We start from the raw sequence: 23021 nt of genomic DNA, 5'->3' as shown, positions 1-23021 counted from the left end.
GCCAAAGGAGGATATGAGACTACCCAGAGAGGAGGTGTACAGAAAAAAGAGGACCGGTCCAAGCACTGACCCCAGAGATGAGACAGTAGATCCTAATTAAGAAGATTTATTATTGCAATAGGGAAAAGCAAATGCTTAGCAGTTAAAGGACAGAGATTCTAACTAAAACAAGGAAATACATCAATCTTTGTAGGCATACAGAATCACTCTTGTAAAGGAGGGTTTAAGCTGTTATCTTGTTGTCATGAAGCAGATTATCCAATAAAGTATATTTTGAAGTCAATATAAGCATATTAGTTCAGAAACAGTTAATAGGGTGGATAAATCACGTGTCTAACATTTTTGGCAAAAAAATGACTGTCCACCATCTTGGATTCTTGTTCAAGCTGGTATTAACCACAAGGGTCCCTTACCAGCCTTCAGGGCCATCCTGTGCACAGCTTTCAGGGTCATCTCGCTGATTCTGTTGCAGGTGCTGCTCTCTGAAAAGAATCAAAGCAGTAACCATTCTTCATAGAAGCAGAACCCCTACATTTCTATCACATCCTGAATCAAACAGCATTGAAGGAAAGTTTTAAAATGGAAAGCAGAGGTCAAACTTTCTAAAGGCAGCAGAGGATGAAGGTTTAAGACAAAACAGCAGAAGAAGATCTTCCAATGTAGCACAGAGGCCTGAAGCTGGACGACGAAGCTGGACAAGAGAGGAGGAAAGACTTACAATGTATAGTAAAGGAGGAAGGTTCTAAACTAGGAAGAAGAAGAGGAAGACTGGACAGCAGTGGGAGAAAGTCTTAGGAGACATGGGAGGAAGATCCTAAGTTGGACAGCAGAGGACAAACATCTTAAACCAGAGTGCAGAAGAGAAAACCAAAAAGCAAAGGAGGAAAATCTTAGTCTTTCTTATCTGAGAAGGAAGGTTTTACAATGGACCACAGAGAAGAAATATCTGAAATTGTACAGCAGAGGACGAAGGTCCTAGCCAGACACAAGAGGAGGCAGATCTTACATTGGACCACAGATAGGAAATGTCTAAAATTTGACAGCAGAGGAGGAACGTCCTAAGGCGGACAGCAATAGAAGAAGAGGCGGAAAGTTCTGAAAAGGACAGCAGAGCAAAATTTTCTAAAGACAGCAGGAGGAGAAAGGACTGAAATTGGACAACAGAGAAGGAAAGTCCAAAACTAGCAGCAGAAAATTACAGAAAAGCATTTGTTGTTTACTGCTCAATGCCGCTCTACACTGATGTGATCTTAGGACTTTCACATTGATGTATCAGACAAATGTGTCACCGCAGCAAGACAGTGTAACCCTCAATTTCTTATGTCTACCCAAAGTTCAGCTTTAAAGTGAATCCACCATCAGAGAGCTCTGCATGTGAAGTGCAGCAATATGTCAGCATGACACCTTCCAATATTATCTCTTACCGTTCTCTCCCTGCAAGACCCTCAGATCCATCTACTCGTGAGCAGTTTTATTTCTGATAGATTTTTCATTTAAATCAAAAGACATGCATTGCAACAAAGGCTGATCTGCCTGCAATACACTTTGTATGTTACAATGTCCATGTGGACATGCGTTCTGGTGTACTTTATTTGATGTTTTCTAATCAGGGATAAATAAAAAGAATCTATAAATGTAAATCTAGTTTTCCTCTGCTTTCCAGAAAGAAGGAGCCATGGTTGTGCAGGCATCAAGCACGATCACCATCTACATCCTGGTCAGAGATGCAAACACAGCGGTCATACAGTCATGCACATCCTGGTGTCAGCATGGTTATTTGCTGTGTTCACGATTTCCTGACATGGTTCAGCTCCTTCTACAGCCTCTCATCTTTATTATTATTATTAACAGACAGGATAGCGCCAACATATTACGCAGCGCTTTACATTAAATAGGAGTTCCAAATGACAGACAGATACAGACAGTGACACAGAAGGAGGGGAGGACCCCTTACAATCAAGGAGGTGGGGGAAGTATCACACAATAGGAGGGGAGGTATGGAATGGTGGGAAATAGTGAAGGTTTCTCACCTTGCTACAAATCATTGGAGGAGACTGAGGTAATGCTTCATCCTGCCTGCAGCAGAGTGATGGCATTATCTCAGCCTACGTTCTTAATATCACTGATTGTAGTTTAAGGATGGGTTTTCCTTATTATTAATAAAGAATATATTGCAATAAATGACACTTTTGCTCTAAATGTTGACATTTGCACAGTTGAAATGCTTGGATCCAGTTCAGGTTATGATTTTATTATAGCTATAATTACACAAATCACTGTGGGCAGTTCAATCAGTTCTTCCCAATGACACTTTGATAGATCGGTGTACATGGACAGCCTGCTCCTCCCAGCTCACAGGAGGCTCTCATATGGACAGCTCAGCTCTACACTGCCGGTAACCAAAGACGCTTCACCTTTCAGTACTACAGGCTGTTCCTGCCGTGCCCTCATACAAAAACATCATATGTTAATAATCTATATCCGTATATGATATGTTTTAAGCTTGCTGACATTTTACATTTTAATCATATTTTTCAATAATTGATAAAATTTGTTTTTTTTAGAATTTTAGGGCAAATAATCTGATTCGCTTAATCAGGCACTTCTTAAGTAAGCCTTTTGTTGCTAAGCTACGCCGGGACCTCCGGCTGCCATCTTTCTCCCGCTTTGGCGGATGAATGAGTCGCCAGCAGAGGCTCCCCTGACAAGGAAGCGACTGAGCTGTACAATCCGTCTCCATCCTCTGCTCCTCTGCCATGGAGCGTCCCGCCATCAGCGCCCTCTTCTTCTTGCTCGCTCTGGCCGCACTAGGCCGGGCCCAGGAACTCATCAATGAAGATGTCAAGCGCACTGTGGACCTCAGCAGCCACTTGGCCAAAGTGACGGCCGAGGTGAAGCTGTCCAACCCGGGACCCGGAGCGGCTCAGTCCTTTGTGGTGGTCCTGGAGGCCGAGCTGGCCCCGTACCTGGCCTTCCTGGGGGTCAGTATACTGCAGAGGGGCTGTCAATGCTAATATAACATTTGTATGCTTACATTTCCTATATAGATGATGATTGTATTTATTATGGGGGGGCTTAACTTTGTGTGTAAAGAGAACCTGTCATATGTGATGGCTGCCTATGCTGCCCCATGTTCATCCTCAGGCTTCATCCTATCCTTGTAAAGAATAACATTGCAATCTCCTATTGGAATCTGGCCGGCACAGCAATCTGCAGGGCTGGTATCGCTGATCTATAACAACAACCCTAACCTTAGGCGTTCCTATCTACACGCATGAAGCTGGGGGATCAGCATAACAACCAGGCAATGGCCACCTGCTTGTCAAGTGGATCAGCCAGGCCGCTAGCATTTGCAGGATGGATAGTAATGGCCGCCTGTGTCTTGCAGCAAGAGGATCAACATGATAGCCAGGAATTTAGTTATTTTATTGCAAACTAAGTCCCAGTTACAGTCTGATATCAGGATCAACATGACGGCTGGGGAAGCAGCAATGGCAGCCTGCATGTGTCAGAACTTTCCCAGACCATGGACAGTCCTATAAATCAGAACTTAACTTTAAGTCCAAGAGTAAAGCTTAGAAGGTGCAGGATCAGCATGACAGCCAGGAAAGCCATATTTGCAGAATGAGGCCGGCATTGGTGCTTTGATTTGTATGGCGTGTGATAGAGTTTGCATTGTGGTATTATAGGTAAAGTGGACCTGTCTGTATTATAAAGGTGTCAGCATGGACAGAGTCCTCTCCTCCTACTGGGTCTGTATCAGTCTGTCATTTGCAACTCCTATTTAATGTACATTGCTGCGTAATATGTTGGTGCTATATAAATCCTGTTTAATAATATGATGGGGAGGGCTGATAGGCCGAGCCCTGGGGGTGCCGGGCACTGTGTACACATCACAGGTATAGTCAGCCTGTGCACAGTGACAGCTCCCGCCCCTCTGAGACTCTTCCTCATCTGTCTGCTGTAAGATTGTGACACGTCAGCACTGCTCCTCCACTTCCTGCTCTCCGGCTTCCTTTATGTCCCAGCAGCCAATCACAGCGCTGACAGACTTTACTTCAAAGTTTAAGTCTCGGCAATTTAGCAGATTGAAAATTTTTTTTTCTTTGCATTATTGAATTTTATGCTATCTCCCATCATGAGCTGCACGGTGTTTATTATCATGTTAGGGTATATGAGATAACTTGACCTTAATTTGGTCTTTTTACATCTAGATAATAATTGCTCCTTGTAGTGAAAACATTAAACTCAGAAAAATCACTTTACATAAAAGGGTAGACAACCCTTTTTTTTTTTTTTTTTTTTTTTTTTTTTTTTTTAAGTTACACAATTAAAAAAATAAATAAAAGGGTGCACCACCTCCCCTAAAAGGAGCCTTTTCATGGAAAGAAAAACACTATCTGCATCGAATTAGCAGGTTCTCCCTGTGTTTGTGTGAGTTTCCTCCCACATTCCAAAAACATGCAGTTAGGACATTTGGCTTCTCCCCTAAATTGAGCTTGGGCTGTATTAAAGACATATGACTGAGGTAGGGACATTAGATTGTGAGCTCCTTTCAGGGACAGCTAATAACTATGGACAATGTACAGTACTACGTCAGTGCTCAACCCAGAAATTTTTTTAAGCCGGGTGGGAAGAAATTGTAGGTGGGTGGCAGCCCCTTTATTGTGACTAAACTCTTTAGTAACCACCCAAAACCAGCTATGTGGGTGCTGAAAAGTGCCGGGTGGTACGCCCAGCTAAAAGGGCCTGGGGAGAACCCTGTACGTAATATGTCCGCGATATATAATACTGTGTAATAATATTCATACTAATTCTGCTGAACTTATTTAAGGGGTTAATTATTAGGCGGTCAGTGATTTTACCTTTAACCCCAACCAGTCCAGTGCTCAACCCAGAAATTTTTTAAAGCCAGGTGGGAAGAAATTTTAGGTGGGTGGCAGCCCCTCTATTGTGACCAAACTCTTTAGTAACCACCCAAAAACAGCCGGGTAGGTGCCGAAAAGCACCGGGTGTGCACCCAGCTAAAAGGGCCTGGGGAGAACCCTGCAGTCCTAGTACAGTGTTCTTTCCAGAATAAAACACCAGCTGTAGGTGGGTTGCAGCCCCTGTATTGTGACCAAAACTATTCTGTAACCATCCTGAAACAACCGGGTGAATACTGAAAAGTGCTGGGTGGTGCGCCCGGCTAAAATGAGCTGGGGAGAATACTGTAGTGTGTTAACCTGCCACTGGGGGCAAGCTAGCAGTGGGTAATTGGTTGTCATTAGTTCTGGTTCGGTATCATTGAATGAACCAGCCATCCAATTAAAGGTAGAATCAAACTTAACAATAAAAAATAAATTGCAGGCAGGTGATTCTCCCACATGCAAGTTCATTCAATTCTTGCAGCCAGCTCTGCTGGGTTCATACAATAATCTGTGCATGCATAGCTCAGCGTATTTTGAGGAAAACACTGAACAGGCTGGTAAATTTAATTTATTGCGGAGGCGCCTGGCCCTCCTGCAACAAAGAACCCATCTGTTTTTTAGTTTTGATTCCATTTTTTTCTCACTTTTTTATGTATAACAAAAACCTTATTTTTCTAACAAAGGTTAAAATCAGTGAACATGCAGGGCTTTTGTATTCACCCAATATTGTTTTAGGATTGTAGTTTGGTTTTTAGAGTAAATGAGCTTGATTTGATCATAACTTCTATTAAAACAAAAATAAAATGACTATTGACACCGGTTGTGAAAAAGTGGAAATGCTTACTAAGTAATCTAAGTAAGGTGTTTTATTCACCTTTTGTATACAAAGTCTTTAACTTGCAGCATAATGATTTTCGTCATATGACATCTCTGCCACCTTATACTCTCCTTACCTGGACTGCCGAACAACTCCTTCACATTGCAGCCCGCCATACTGCCTGACTCTTTGGTAATAGAGGATCATGTGACCTGTCTGCCTGTGAACATTCTCAGGTCTAGCAGCCATTCACTAGGTCAGAGTACTGGCACATGACCAAGTGATCCAGGCTGAAGTTCTGAATTTTAAGCCAACTGTTGTAAGCCAACTGTCACCATAGAACCAAATGATATTTGTTTTAGGAATCCAACTGCCATAGACCATCCATCCCCATAACTGTGGCCTGGTTTACAGACATTATACTCAGGGCCACTTACCAGATTCCAGGAGTCATTTCCTATATAGACCCACCACATGCTTGTTGTGTTTGCTTTATTTTTCTTTACTTTTTTTTGTTAATGTTTTCTTAATGATTTGTTTGCTTTGAACAGGTGAAGGGAGAAGAGGAGGAGGATGGATACTTGGAAGTGCAGGAGCTGAAAGGGAAAAAGTAAGTAATGGCTGATGGTAATTATTTATAGAATTAGGAAAAGATAACAAATCCCGACTTATAAAAAGTTCTGGAGTTTGCGAATACATCAAGATTGGATTAGCCTGACATTCTTATCTATAGATCAGGCAGAGGAGCCTGGAAGGAGGTACAACTGCTTGGGATATATTATTTTGGTACACTCCTTGCAAACAATTTATGTTCAATATTTTCACACTTGCAATCAAAATGGAAAATTTGAAGCAATCTGAAGACTTTAGATGTGCATGGTGCCTATAATTCATTTTTTTGTATTCAATCAGATGTGTACATTCATTACTTTATAACACAGAGGAATGTTTGTTATTCATACTCGTCAGCAAATGACTTTGCTAAATTATAGGAATCTCTTTATTGCTGTTCTGAATAAAGAATTTTTTTTTTTTTTTTGCCAACCTGCACATCTGTGACAGTTGTGTATTTTTTTTGCTATTTTTTTTAAAGTGGTTTTCAAACTTAAAGGTGGTTATGGGTCTGTTAACCCGCTGATACCATATAAAATGGTGGAATTGAGTGCATCCGTTTTTAGCAGGCATGCGTTATCAAGTCAGTTGGCTGCTTATGTTTAGTAAAAAATGTGGGTGGGGGTAATTCTGTGATTTGGTGCTAATTCACAGCGTTTGAACCCTTTCAGATAGCGTCAACATATTACACACATTACAACATATTACGCAGCGCTCTACATTAGATAGGCGTTATAAATGACAGACCGATACAGACAGTGACACAGGAGGAGGAGAAGATCCTGATTAAAAGAGCTTACAATCTAAGAGTTGGGGGAACCAGCACACAATAGGAGGGGGATTTGGAATGGTGGGAAGTAGTGAGGGTTTTAGGCGACTAAAGAAGACGAGTAGGGAAGTTTAAAAAAAAATTGGTTTTGATTGCTCTTTTAAATGAGCAGAAAGTAGGAGCTTGCTGAATAGGATGAGGAAGACCATTCCAGAGAGTTGGGGCAACTCTAGAAAAGTCTTGGAGCCCTGCATTAGTTGGTCATTGGAGGAGGGAAGAGAGCGGCTGGGGGAGTATTTTTCTATCAGGTCAGAAATGTAAGTGAGACAAGAACTGTGTAGGGATTTGAAGGCAAAGCACAGGAGCTTGAATTTGATTCTAAGGTGAAATGGAAGCCAATGGAGAGAACTACAAAGAGGTGCGGCAGAGGAGGAGTGGTGGGAAGGATGAATGAGTCTGGCTGCAGCATTCATAATAGGGATAGGTGAATACCAGAGAGGAGGAAGTTACAGTAGTCAAGACGAGAGTTAAGAGCGTGTACAAGGAGTTTTGGTGGTCTCGGGACAGGTTAGGTCAGAATATGAGGATTCTGCATGGGTAAAATTGTGGAGGATGGAAGGGGAATTATGCTGTGCGATCAAAATCGTATCATGGGGGTTAAGAGGCAAAATTGTTGCAACCAAATGCCTTCCTCCTAACTTATGCAGTTATTTCAGTTTTTCTGTTTTTTCCCAATAGAGGAAAACAATTTTCAGTCACTCTTCCATCATCTCTGTCCCCCGGAGCCAAGACCAAGGTCATCATTGAGACCGTTTATACACATGTATTGCAGCCCTACCCCACCCAGATCACACAGGCTGAAAAGCAGTTTGTAACCTTCGAGGGAAACCATTACTTCTACTCCCCATATGCCACCACATCCCAAACCACACGTGTTAAGCTGGCTTCTAGAAATGTTGAGAGCTACACCAAGCTGGGAAACCCATCCCGATCTGATGACACCATCGAGTATGGTCCATTCAAGGATATCCCTGCTTGGAGTCATGTAAGTGCCCTTCCACCTGGTATGTTGATTTCTTTATCATTGAAGCTACTGGTGTGTTACATGAAGCCAAAATAACCATGATACCCTTGCAATTACTGGATAGAGTTGTATTGTTTTTGTCCCCACTAAAGAGATTCACTGCTTCTTCCCTGTCACCAAAAGAGATGTCAAATTAAAGCAAAACCTTGTTTTGGGAACCTTTTATCTTTGATGACAATTATCTCTGCTTATTTCATTTTCCCTCAGGACCCCTTGAAGATTCACTATGAGAACAACAGCCCCTTCCTGACAATTGCACACATGACCCGGGTAATCGAAGTCTCTCATTGGGGTAATATTGCAGTGGAGGAAACTATTGACCTGAAGCACACTGGAGCCAGTCTGAAAGGTCCCTTCTCCAGATACGACTACCAGAGACAGCCAGACAGTGGCATTTCTTCTGTGAAATCTTTCAAGGTAAGAAATGGGGGATATATGTGTGTTATATCCCATTACCAAATTAAAAGGTCATTTGAACTAACCATTCCTTCTGCTATCACATCTAATAGCAACACATAGAGGGTGTTGTAAGCACTTTATTGCTCACTTTCTCATGTCAAGCACTGGTTAGCAACTGTAGAAAAATGACTTTTACTTTCAGACAACAGAATAGCATGGTGGGCAGTCGGCCATTAAAAGAAAAATCCAGTGATGGTATGCAAAGTTTAACTACAGAAGTCCGTCTAGGTACTTCTAGAGGAATAGCAATTCTCTTAAATCTACTGATTTCATGATCACAGTGCAAATGAAAGTGATGCATAGTTCTTCATATCTTGTTAAAATGCTGCAAGTACAGAAAACATACTTTTTGGTGTGCCCGATATTTAGTGAGCCCCCAATATCCTTTATTGAGCTACTAAGCTAACAACCCCCTGTGTCGGCTTCACTGAAATCCCAAGCAGTTGTGTCAGCACTGCCCAGCTTTCTCCTGCTGGACTACAGAACCTCTGCTCCTTGGTTTGCACAGAAAAGGATTTCTGTGGTCTAGCAGGGAAAACCCGGCAACCCTGCTTGGGAAATTTGGGCAAAAGAGGTGTTTGTTGTCATCTCAAACAGGGAGTTAGGATTTTGCTGGAGTTCTGTAAGACATAACAGCTTTTTTCGTAATAGCTGCATTTTAAAGACAAAAAGTTTTAAATCTGCATATACAGCAGAGATGATTTTTATTAATTTTCTCCTAGCATGCAATGACCATAAATCTCAGTACAATTGTGACTAGTTGGTTATAACAAGGATTTTCTCTTCCAGACTATCCTGCCCGCTGCCGCTCAGGATGTATACTACAGGGATGAGATTGGAAACATTTCTACCAGCCACCTTTTGATTCTTGAGGATTCTGTAGAAATGGAGATCAGGCCCAGATTCCCTCTGTTTGGGGGCTGGAAAACACATTACATTATTGGATACAACCTGCCAAGTTATGAATATCTCTACAACCTGGGTGAGATTAATATAAATATATTGCCTATTGAATGGTCTGTGCTGCTTCATAGCATAAAGTCTTGGGCATCTCACTTAGGAAGACAATTTGCCTTTTCTATAGGTTTGTGTGGTTTGTATTGTAGTAAATGGTTTCTCAGGTGTCCAAAAATATTACCTTTTCACTATCTGGTTATATTCTATTGAAACTCATTCCCTCTCCACAGGTGATCAGTACGCTCTTAAGATGCGCTTCATTGACCATGTGTTTGACGAACAGGTTGTGGATTCACTGGCCGTTAAGATCATCCTACCTGAAGGGGCAAAGTAAGAAATCATAGTACAAATTGTCTATGCACACACGATTATCCTGTAAATACTTTTTTTTCTGCTCAGGTTTAGCAATTTAATATTTACTGTCTTTTTAATGTTTCAATTAGAAATATTCATGTGGACTACCCATTTGATGTGAATCGCGCCCCCAATGAGCTCCATTACACCTATCTAGACACATTTGGTCGCCCAGTCGTTGTGGCTTACAAGAACAATCTGGTTGAGCAGCATATCCAGGACGTAGTGGTCCATTACACCTTTAACAAAATCCTGATGCTCCAGGAGCCTCTGCTAGTGGTGGGAGCTTTCTACATCTTGTTCTTTACAGTCATCCTCTATGTCAGGCTGGACTTCTCCATCACAAAGGTTTGTGTTTCTCCTCTCTCCTGATTTTTGTAAACTCATAGAAGACATGTAAAACTCCTCTGACAGAAATGTCTTCCTCTTTCTCTTAGTAACTTTTATATCACCGTACTGCACATGCATCATGCAGTGTACAGTCCCTACTCGGATGTCTAGAATTGGCTGGGTGTTGGCACTGATATAACTTTGTTGTGCTGTGATTATGCCCGTGCAGTGGTCAAAGATGTCTGGGAATTTGGATGTGGGGGCACTCAGAGGGGTGGGGGCACAGCCTACCCTGTACAGTTCTAGAAGGGCACACTTGTAAGTGCACACTATGCTGTGCATACTAGCACATTACTGTCAACACCAACCCAGCACACAGTGGTTTTATTTTGCTTTATTAACGGTTTTACATATAAATCTTAAGGGAATTTTTACCCCTCAACTCTTGTTCCAACTCTTCTTCCTCTCTTTAGGACCCAGCTGCTGAAGCCAAGATGAAAGTGGCTTGTATTACAGAGCAGATCCTCACCCTGGTGAACAAGAGGCTCGGCCTGTACCGTCACTTTGATGAAGCTGTTAATAAATACAAGCAGTTCAGAGATATTTCCAATCTGAACAGCAGCAAGAAAACTTTAGAAATGGATCATAAAAACCTGACCAATGAAATTGCATCTCTGCAAGCCAAACTGAAGGCTGAAGGGTCAGACCTATGTGATAAGGTAATTTTATGTTTTTTGTTCATTCTGTAATATAGAGTGATATTATCCTAAATCATTCTAAATCCTTGGACAGGGCTTAGGAACCTACTGAATTATTTGAGGGTGGTAGCCAATGAGTTACGACTTAAATTTCTAGATTTGTTCATGTGTTGGATAAAAGGGACTTTTTATGTTGGTGCTATTACTGGACAAACAGACAGCAGTTGGATATCCCTAAATGAAGAGAGGGCTGTGGTGAACAAGGACGGAGGGGGCTTTTAAGAATTCTTTCTTGCAATAATTACGTTTTCGGGTTCAGGGACATTGGCTATCCGACATTTCTGCCTCTCTTGTCCTTTGAGTCCAACCACAAAATTCCCAGTGCTTCATATCTTAGGAGTTAATATTAACTCCATCTGTAATATTGTGGGATGCAGTGTCACTTGGCATGGCAAAAGACGTCACTACTCTCTTTAACCCTGAGCCTTTTGTGTCGAGGGGGTTACTGAAGGAAGATCGTTGGGTGGAGGAAAGTATAAGAAGGGCAGAAGTGGGCTTTAATAAGCATGAGCAGGGATATATGGTCTGCATAAAAGTTTGATTCCTGATCATTTTTAAATGTCTCATTTATACAACTGTGTCCTAATATGACTACCCACAGGTTGCTGAGATTCAGAAGCTTGACAGTCAAGTAAAGGAGATTGTGCTAAAATCTTCTTCAGAAGCTGAACGTCTGGTAGCTGGCAAGCTTAAAAAGGACAGTTACATCGAGAGCGAAAAGCAGCATGCCAACAAGCGTCAGGAACTGGTCAACAAAATCGACAATATCCTGGATGCATTGTAATAGCCCAGATATTTTCAATAAAACAGGTCTGGACAAACCTTGGGAGCCAAAAGTAAACCATGCCCGACTAACATCCTCTTCTGGCTGGAAGTCCTGTAGTCCTTCTTAGATGCTCATCAGGCTTAGCTCATGAAAAGAGCTTTCTGGCTCTTTAAATTGTATTGACTCATAAATTCCAAATCTTTGTCCTTTCCTGCATTAAAAAAAATTCTAAAAAAAAGCTTGTGAGATTAAGGCACAATAGTGCAATACCATACAGATCCAACATCCTACCCCCTGAGATTAATTTTTACTTCTGCTGAAAAGCACTTCACTGTCATATTTGAAAACAATAAAAATCAATGTCTGTTCCACAGTATGCTTATCACAGCCAGGCTGAAGAATGCCCTTTGTTCTGGTTTCCTGTTTAGTCAGCTCCTGGTTGGCTGGTGGAAGTTAAGAGAGTACACCTGCACCTTTTTGTTGTCACTTCCTTCTGTATCAATTTGGCTGTGAATGACATTTTGAATGAGGTGCGTGCCTAAAAATTACCCTACATTGGATTGCAATCATTCTTGGTGTATTGGGATAAAGGGGCTATTTGGGAGGCGGGTGGGGGATTTGAGAAACAAGACTTTTCATTTTTTTCTGTCTATTTTCTCAAGGTTAGAATTCTTATGCTGAAGATTCAGCCCTAAAATGTTCCACATTCTATTAGCACATGACTGTTTTTTGTTTAATAATGAAAGCTGTGGTGCCACTCTACTGCAAGAAGAGTGTTTGGTGTTTTTGTACAAGAAGGCCCAGTATGGGGCGTATTTTTTGTAAACAGTTATACCTGTTGGGAGAATTGTCCTATGACTAATCCCAATCAGGGTTTTGTTTGTGCGACCAAAAGAAATAAAGAAGGGATCGTGGATGCTCTGACTCAGTTATTTTATTGTTACTCTTACGTGGTAGAACAATGGTAATAGAAAACTGGTGGTGGAAATGATTGGGATAGAAATGAGACCAGGCATCTGTCAGGTCGCTGTTCTGATCAAGGTTATCGGGCTCTTTTAAAATGTTAACTCACTTGCCACTCATTTGTCTTGTCGGAGTGTCAGAATCCCATAATCTACTGATCATATCTTCTTTCTCATGTGGAGCCTTTGTATGCTCAGATCTGAATCCTGTGGGGTAAGGTCGGTATGGTCCATCAAACCTGGACGTAGCAGGAGTTTCAGGGGCCTTTGATGGAACAGGTTGGTGGGTAGCACAGAAAAAGTGAGTGTCTGGTTTTCAGGACAACTTTTTAAGGAATGTGGCTGCTTCACTTTGATGTTACTCAGCCGATAACATCTATCCACCAGAGTTACTAACACACCACTACCACCACCACCCATCAATTACTGTTTTTGCTTTTCATCAGTGTTCAAAATGTATTCAAGTTTGGGTATTCTCAGGGGAGCAGAAAAACAAATCCAAGATCTGAGGATTATTATTACGCGGTGTTTATATAGTACCAACCTATTGCAAAGTCCATAGCCATATAATTAGCTGTCCCTCAAAGTGCTCACAATCAAATTTCTTAATCTCAGGTATATGTCAATATCATAGTTAAGGTCAATTTTGGGGGAAACCAATTAACCTAACTGAATGTTTTTGGAATGTGAGAGGAAACCCACGCTCACATGGGGGAGAACCTGCAAACTCCATGCAGAGGGAGTCCTGGTTGAGAGTGGGACCTAGCGCTGCAAAGGCCAGAGTGCTAACCACTACGTCATTTAAACACACAATACCTCTGGCTAATTTGTATTTTTTACTGAGCCATCCTGCTACCATTAAACATTGCTATGAGTATTCTGCTCACGAAAACAATATTTAAACCAATGTTATATGAAGCACAAGCAGAAAAAAATTAACATTGTTTCAATCTTAATGTTTATATAGATCTTACCATAGTGGGTAGTAAGTGGTCTTTTCCACTAGATGGGGCTGGTTTGGGATTATCTTATTCTCCACTGGATGGCGCTTTATGATAGAAGAACTACATTGCTTGTGGCTGGTGACAAAAACTGCATCAAGTTTTTTAGATTAACATAAAGTTCTGATAAAAAAAAAAGCACACCATAATGCTAACTTTAGATTAGGAAAATGCCAATATTATTTGGAAGGAGGGTAAAAGGTAAACTAAAAAGAAAGTTATACCAAGAAGTATGTTTATCGATGTCCACACATAATTGCAAATACACATTATCGAAACACACAAATACAGCAATGCTGGATAAACTGCTGAGTTTGTGTATATTTTAGTAAATCAGTCAGAAAAAGCAATCCCAAACATTCAGGTATTAATGGGTCTGTCATGTCACTCCCCATCAAGGTCAAATCTGGATATCCAAATGGATGTATGATTTTATTATATGTATATCCAAGAAATCAATTAAAAGTTCATAAAACTTTGAAATGAAAGTAACCAAGCTATAAAGTTTACATAATAAACATAAAGCGCATGAAGGTGTAAACAACAAACGTGTGTAAATCATAAAAATATTGAAATCTGTAAATTGAACAAAATTGATTATTTGGTAAAGATGCACCTGTCAAGGGATAAGGTAGATAAACAGTCAGCTCTTGAATGTGATATGTTGGAAGTAGGAAACATTGTCAAATATTAGTGCCAGGTTTCATGCTTGACACTGCTGTGATGCAACGCCAGCAGCAGGATCATATGGGAGTGCATTCCAATAGTCTTTGTGGAATTGCTCCTTTGCTGCAGAATTGCTACTACCAGTGCAGTGTTGTCACTAGAGGGTGAGTGATTTCATAGGGATTGGAGTAAACGCTTTTTGACAGTCCTGACACTAGCAGTTTGTCACCTGCGTGGCATGGCTAAAAGGATCTGAGCAAACTTTGACAATTGCTGAGCTGTGGTGGCTAGATGACTGGGTCGGAGTATCTCCAACAGTCTTATGGGTGAGTGTTACCAGGATGCTGTGGTTAGTTCTTGCCGAATAGGTCCAAAGCCTTGGTGACAGTGTCATGGGTGCCCAAGGCTTAATAATTCCCATGAAGAGTGGGGAGCCTAGCCTGTCTGGAGCTACTTTGGTAAAAGAAACTTAAATCTGTAGAGCTGTTTGACTCTACAACAGGGACCTACACCATATTTAGCAAATGGTTTTAATGTTTATAGATAATATAAGTAATGAAAAAGAAATAAAGTACTACTTATGAAGATGGAAGTATGGTGCTGCTGAGCCATATATGTGGGAGAACAGCTCTTCAGGATTTAAAGACAAGTTTGCCGAGTTTACACATTGGTCCTTTTCCTTGCTGTATGTTTGCTTCAAGTCATGCTATCAACCAGGAAAGAAGTAGTTTCCCAAGCAGTACTCAGCAATTCCAGGGTGTGCTTTTCCCTCACACAAGATTTATTTTAGCATCAATTCTGTGAATGAAGCTGGAAGAGGCTTTTATTGGCCCGGGTTACAATACATTCCATCCACTTCACACAGCGTTTGAACAGCTTGTTCAGGTAGTGAAAACTCTGCATACCTTCCTGTGTACACATGTCGCAGCCTCTATGACAAGTGCACAGCAAACAACCGGTATCCGCTCTCATTGTTTGTCTAGGTCCTGCCAGGCAGAAGCTCACACAATGGCCCACCACAATGGCAACTGATAAACCCCATCAGGGCACATACAGGTTTCCCAGAACTCAGTGCCATATCAATATAATCTTTATGGTTTGTGTGTTCTGTGCTAAGTGGTCATCCTGGAATTCTGTACTCCCATTTTATGGCTTTGCAGTCTGCTGATTTTGTCTCATTCTTTACAGAGCAAATTTGTTTTAGGCTGACCTGAGGTGGACAGGTGTAACGGAGGGAAACATGCTGACCCCCTGCCTTAAAATCCACTGCAGTGTTTAAAGCTGAGCTAACAGGTATATATTTTATATTAAATGCAGCATGCTAAGTAGGACAGAGCTATCTTTGCTTAGTTATCATCAAGGGTCACCATCTACCTCTTGGACTGAAATGCTGATTTAGAGATGATGCGGCATATAAATCCTGGTGTCTGTGCAGGTGTTGGGTGTTCTTACAAATATCTGGCATAGATCAACCACTTTTGCAGCCTTTCACCTTCATCATAGTCACAACATTCCAGTCTGATCACTGGCCCAGAGACTAAGAAAACCTTTTGTCCTGCTTGCAGCAACCTAGACAGTCACTGGCCTGGAGATCAAGAATATCTTTTAATGATAAAAACATGCTATTATCTGAAAACATGTGTATATTGTGACGTCAGGAATGTATCTATGCAGACTTGTGATTCAAAGGTCCATTTTAAGGTGGAACTAAACTCTAAAAAAAAATCACACTCGCCTTTTCTTCTACAGGTTCCTCTGGAGTTTTTCTGGAATGGATCCCGCATTGTCCTGGAATCCTCCTTTGTCCCAGCTGCTTGGGGGGAAGCGACAGGTGCCGCCATCTTTGTCCGTCTTTCTTCTTCCGCCAATATCACCCTATCTCACACTGCACAGGTGCAAGATCAGGTGATGTAGCCTTCTGTAAATGGAGAAAAAAAGTCCCAATCTCACTGCACATGTGTGAGATCAGCATTTTATCCCCATGTAGGTAAAAGCCCCTCATGGTATACCTACGTCACGCATCTCAGGAGGCTTCTGGCTGCTCCTGCACATGCTTCACCTTTTATTTTTAAAAAAAAAGGGTTATAAACCAAAAAAAAGATTTTTTTTTACTTTTCATGAAAGGGTTGTCTTTCCTATTATGTAAAGTAAAAATTTAAATGATAGATCTGCTTTAACTTGTTTGAATAATGGAGGTGGTGCAAATTCCAATAATGGTTTCCTCTATGAAAGGAAACCTCAGTCTTTCCCAGATTTTTCTACAAGTTTCAAAGTTTTACCATCCTTGGATATTATTTAACAAAACCTTAAAATGTCCTGTTGGGAAGCAAACACATGATGATGACCAATGTGTCTCTGTTGCTAAAGTGTTGAGCAGGGGCTGGGATGGCGTGTCAATACGGTTATGCCATTTAAATCTGCCCCTTGCCATTCCTAAACTCCTTTACTATATCAGCGAGCACCAGAATATTTTTAATTCCACCTGATGACAAAGGGCTGTGTTCATCAGTACCTTCACATTCACTTTCTGATCAAATGATGTTGGGTGCCATTCACCAGGCAGTAAAGCAGCTGCTACTGATAGAAGTTGTGGATTGTAACACAACGGTGTGGATAAGGTTAGTAGCTGGAATTTCATTTTAAAAAAATACTTTCTGAATATATTTCTCAATAGCCACAAAGAATAAAGATCTCCATCTTGTGCTTCAAATACCTATGCAAACAAAGTTACTACCTTGTAAAAGTAGTGATATTAATACTGTGTTGTACAAATACTGTGTAGAGACCAGACCTGTAGGAGGGGCCCAGCAGCTCCTACTTCTACAGGCTGCCTGCAAAACAAAAGAAGGGGGCGGATACAAGACCAGGTACCCTTCACATGGGGAGAAAACAGTAGTGACCGGTCTTAATATGGGAAGATCAGTAGAGAAGCAATTTCACACTGGTTAATTCTGGAGGAACTACACAAATCACCCCAAGATTTAAGTAAGTATACATATGCCCCTTGCATGTAGACAATATTTGCTTTCCTGGAGTTCAGTTTTAAAAAGCTCTGAGACAGTTGACAAACTATAAATATAATCAGTGGTTTATTCCTAACACATTGCAATGCTGAATATGATCTTGTACAGATGATTAGAATTTGTTCTAAGACAGGTTTTATGTCTGAGAAATTATGAAATTAAAAAGATGTGATATCAATTATTGTTGCAGTTCTAATGCATCTTCAGCAATTGCCATTTTGTATATTTTTGAATCAAGAGAACTGTGATTAATTCTGGGCCAGCAAAATTGATCTCTGTAAAACCCCCTAGTAATAGGTTTTGGGGTACAGTACTTTGGAAACCACTTAAAAAAAGAATAAGATTGTATTTTCTTTTCTGTAACAGGGAGACGAACAAAAAAGTTTGTGCCGTACTCCATTGACAGACAGCTTATTGCAGGCCACACTGGAGATGAAGGGCGCCGGCGGCTCTCTGAGCATTTGGCAAAGGAACAGGAACAGCAGTTGGTAAAACACACACAAACACGTCTCATTGCGCCCCCCTGACGGATTTGTCAGCACCCCGCTGCGCCCCATTCATCCTCCTGCTCTTGTTAATAACCCGCTTTGTCAGGAAAGCCGCCTCTCTCTCTCTTCATAGCTCTAGAATAGATTGCTAATTCTCTTGCCCACCAAGAGGCCGTCGCTCGCCACCAAGGTTGAGCCCCATGACTTCTAGCAGCAGACAATGTTGGGACACGCCGCTTGGGAGCATTTGTTCGGCATACGCAGCACGCTGTCTGACTGTAGATGCATTTACAAGGCATGTCTAAACATTGCAGCTGCTAACCCAGCTGGGGTCCCACTACCATAGCCTTTTGCCACTAATTTGTGGCCCCCACCTCTCTTTTCTTAAAATAATATCTAGCAAAGATTGGAGCAAAGCCAATTTCTTTTTTAATTTAGAGATCATTGTTAAAATCAGCTTGTCACCAGCTCATAAAGAGCTCCTGTATTTAAATAAAGACCTTCAGCTAGGACTTGTGTAATTGATGGAGAATGTAACAGGTGGCAAGTGCTAGAACAATCTTCAGAGCTCTGCCCAGAAAATTGCTGAGTACCTACCCCAGTCCTAGATTGTTTCACCCTTTATTTTAGATGGTAATGACACCAATTTCTAAACCCAAAGACAAAAATTTGACATATTGCAGCTTACCAGGCCATTTTCAGACTTTTTAAAACCATTTTCCCTTGGTGATGCTACAAATAAAACATGTCTTGCCCCTGGGTAGCTACTATATTTTTTCAACTGTATTTGGGGATACCTTCAAATTTTTTATCATGGGAAAGGGGGCAGTAAACAGCTCAGGGTCTGTAGGCAGATGACATGCCAATGCAATGTTTCCATTTCCTCCATAAACAAGAAAAGGGAGGTTATAAACTCATAAAATAAAGGACAGTTGGGAACTGTCTTGTTCCCCCGGCTCCCCAGGCTGGGTGGCAGATGGGTTCCTTTATCCCCATTACATAGAAGATGGGGAGAGTAGTAGTTTATGCAAGATTTATAAAGATTTTTACTGTTTCCAATTCAGCTCACATAAGGAGACAACAGATTAATATTTATCTATATTTTGTTACATTTATTCATTCTAATTATTAAAATTATCCAATATTTATATAATGCCATCATATAACACAGGGCTTTACAAAGTCCATAGTCATGTCACTAGATGTTCGTCAAGGGAGCTCACAATCTAATGTCCCTACCATAGTCAAATGTCATTATCACAATCTAAGGTCAATTTGGGTGGAAGACAATTAACCTAATGCCATGTTTTTAGAATGTGGAAGGAAATATTTCAGGTCCCACTCTTGCCTATGCTGTCTGGCAGGGGTTGCCTGGATCATTTAGCTGTTTGCTTGGCATTTACATTTAATACCTCTGCCTAAACATGGCCAAAAGAGCTCTTCCAAGCAATGTATTGTGTTATAACCATCTGCCAGTGGAGATCTGTGGGAAGTAATATTCTTGTTCTGACTGGTTAAAACATATCCTTTTACAATACCATGTTTCCCCTTTATCACTGCAAGTAAAAGTTCCAGAAATTGATTCTGAGCAGAGGGGAAAGGAGGACACAAGCTCTAATTCTTATGTGCCGAGTGGATTTGGCAAAGAGCTTTCCATACCTTGCAGAAACACTTTTAATTGGCTGCCATGAAGCCATGCAGAGTATGTGTTTCATATGTGTCTGTTTACAAACGCCTTTCTTGGCATCCATTTTGCTGGGCTAATCTGGCATCTCCGAAATCTTACAAGCCTAAAATCAGCTACATAGCTGGAAATGTACCTCACTTGGACTGTGTTGTGCTGATCTTTACGGAGGAGTTGTCACGAGTGCCAAGAAAAAAAATTAAGGGATGCTTTTTAAAATGTTTCCTATTATTGTTTGGCGTTAATGAGTAAAATCCACTTTTGGTTTCCTCCCCATCCAAACTGTGACCAGCCTGGCCAAATCCTCTAATTGCTCATCTTTCAAATGACTTGTCTGCGTCCGTCCTGTGTCTGAGAAGGCTGTAATATGTTGTCCAGAGGCCTGTTCGCAATGTGCTAATTATTCTATCTCTCTTCAAAGGGTTCTGTGCCGCAGGGCTGAAATCACAGGCTGGGATAATTTGGACCTGGCGTAGGGAGCAGTTCAAAGCCCCCATCTCACCTTGCTAAAGTTTCAGGTGACACGAGAGGTTTTTGTTTTGTTTTTTGTTTTCGGGGCAATGATCTCAAAAACTCTGCACAATTTTCTCTGGGTCGGGAACAGGCTTTGAAGTTCATGATTATCTTTCCTCCTATAATTAGATACAGCCTGTCTGCTGGTTTGGGTGCCTAGATTAGGCTGTTGCAAGTTCGCTGCGACTGAATTAACCCTTCTATGTGAACCCTCAATGAAACATAAGAAAGATGTTTATTCACATTTTTTTAACATTGTACAGCCTACATAAAACCTATTATATCTGACATGTCCATGGGGTAGGTAGGTAGTTAGGTGGACGTTTCATGTTCCTTTTGCCATCATATAGATCAGTGGGTTTTCAACCAGGGTTCCTCTAGAAAATGCTAGGGGTTTCTTGAGCAAGTGAACCCAATGATCTTTTTGATTATCCATACATTCTTCCCAATGACCAGCAATGTAAGAGGCTTTTTTTGTATATATTAATTATAGAAGGGGTTCACTGAAGACCTGAAAGTTATTTCAATGGTTTGCCCATGTTAAGAAGGTCAGGAAAGGCTGGTATAAATGCACACAATACCAGGACAAAATCCTTGAGCACCCAAAACACCAAAGTTTTTTCTCTAATGGGCTGTAAACTTTCCCTGCAACATTTTGTCATTTTTTGCACCCCCCACCACCACCAGAAGCACCTGCAAAATATTCAGATGTCTTGAGCCAATTCTCAACTCTTGGCCTCGAGTGGACAGGTAATCTTGTATGAAATCTAATTGACTCAAAACATGTTCTCGGATTGCCAAAGGAAGAAGAATCCTATGGTGGACCCTTTGCCAAGAATTCAACCCAACATTTCAAGTCAAGGGTACATATCCTAAAGTCATTGTGTTCCCTTAAAACCACCATTCATTTTTTTTTTTTTTTTTAGCAATACCTGTTGCCTAGTACAGTTTGAAGCTTACCAGCTTCCTAGCTAGACATGGGCACCACTATAAGTAAATTAATTATACAATTAATGACCCAAACAAAAAAGTGATATATATATATATATATATATATATATATATATACTTGACACTGTATAAAAAAAGAAAATCATTGACAAACAGCCCCGGTGTCTTTTTTCTGCAGAATCCTTGCACACCACAGCGTCCTATACACACAGCCCTGCATTGTGTCTGTGCATGCCGCATCCCGCTGCCCCTCCAGCTATGAAACCAAATCTTGCTTTGAATGCTTTTAAGAGTTTAAGTACCATATCTGTAAATTGCGTGAATCAACCTGAAGAGATAACAATCCCCCTCCCTCTTCTTCTTCCTCAGTCTCCATCTATTTCTGGCAGGAGACCAATCAGGCGAACATCACAGATATGCATCGAGTTCCACAGACCAATTTAAGAATCTGCGATTAAAGGAGGATGTTCCATTTTTATCACATTAAAGTGTTGTCTATCCAGCTGCTTCACGGCCTTCATCTCATGGTAGCTAATGGCGGGAATGCCCCTCTTCTAAATATAGCAAGTCGGAGGGGGGAGGACTGGCGGGACCCTTTATGTGATAATAATCTGCTCTTTGATCTACCTCAATCTAATTTTAAACACCGTATTCTGTGGGCAGCAAATGTGGGATTGTGTGGTGTGTTTAAACTATGCGATACAAATCAAGGTGGCCAGATTGTTTTTAAGACTGGGTTGTTTTTAAACTGAACTTGGGAAAGCTGTTGAGTTCTGATAAGCAAGTCTTGTGTTGCTAGGGGTTCCTTGAGCAATGAGAAATTTGTACCTCCCAGGTCAGTTTAAGTTGCACCAATGATCTTTTTGGCTATCTATAAGGTTGACATTGTTCCCCATGGCTTGAAACGTAAGAGGAATTGATCCCATTGACCAACAATCTAATTTATAGAGAGTTGTTGATTTTTTATTTATAGCAGGGAGTCCCTAAGGACCTGAAAGTTATTTCAAGGGTTCTTCCATGGTAAGGTCAAGAAACTGGTATAGCCAGATCTGTGACCTTGCTTTTCCAAATGCAGTAAAGCAATCCGGCTTGGTCAAGGATACACCACCAGTTTTTTATTGGCTAGTGAAGACAGCAGAACACTGTTGAAGTTGTCATTATTTCCTTTTGTTAGCTAGTCACCAGTGTTAAGGTGCGTACACACTTCCAATTTTTATCGTTCAAAACGAACGACGAACGATCGATTGGGCAAAAAATCGTTCGTAAAAAAGTAACCAACGACGCCGACGAACGAGGAAAGTCGTTGGAAACGAACGACCGGACCGGCGGATCGGATTGGACGACGATCGTTGAACATCGTTTGTGTGTACGGTCGTTCGTTGATCGTCCATGGGCTGAGCATGCGTAATGAACGAACGTTCGTTCACTTTCCTGTCGTGCACATAGTTCCTCTATCGCTCAAACGATCGTATCTATTGTGTGTACAATATCTAGGAACGATCGTGTCGTTAGCTCTATGTGCAGGATCGGTGCTATACGATCGTTCGTAGATATCGTGCAGGATCGTTCGTCGTTCGTTTTCCAACGATAATAATTGGAAGTGTGTACGTAGCTTTAGACTCACAGCTTTGAGAGATGCATTATATACAGAGACCTGCTAACATTGCTGTCTTAGATTGGGGACAACTAAATAGATCAATTTTTTTGGTTTAGGGATACTTTACAGGAAAACTTTGTTCATAGCCGATACTACTGTTCCGCTGTTTTGGGTTGGCATCTATTGGATAAATTGTCTTATTAGAATTTGTGTCTCTTGGAGAGTCCAGCGGTAATTCTTCCAAAGTATTTTTTGTCTTCAGCAAAGTCAAAAAATTAGGGTTGCTGGCTTACAATTGGTTATATGCTCATTTTACTTGA

At 41.1% G+C, this 23021-nt stretch overlaps 1 protein-coding gene across 1 annotated transcript; it reads left to right on the top strand.

Annotated features, from left to right (window-relative positions):
• The first annotated feature begins 2659 nt into the window (after positions 1-2659).
• Positions 2660-12732, top strand: RPN1 (ribophorin I). Its single transcript, XM_072420558.1, has 9 exons — positions 2660-2981; positions 6279-6337; positions 7847-8153; positions 8400-8609; positions 9441-9633; positions 9839-9938; positions 10052-10310; positions 10766-11011; positions 11652-12732. Exons 1-9 carry the CDS (start codon positions 2757-2759, stop codon positions 11832-11834), a joined length of 1782 nt encoding a protein of 593 aa, XP_072276659.1. The 5' UTR covers positions 2660-2756; the 3' UTR covers positions 11835-12732.
• Positions 12733-23021: the final 10289 nt, after the last annotated feature.

This window comes from Pyxicephalus adspersus, chromosome 8 (genome assembly GCF_032062135.1).
Source record: "Pyxicephalus adspersus chromosome 8, UCB_Pads_2.0, whole genome shotgun sequence".
Taxonomy (NCBI): domain Eukaryota; kingdom Metazoa; phylum Chordata; class Amphibia; order Anura; family Pyxicephalidae; genus Pyxicephalus; species Pyxicephalus adspersus.
Note: the sequence above shows the minus strand (reverse complement) of the source record. Positions and strands in the feature narration are given on the sequence as shown.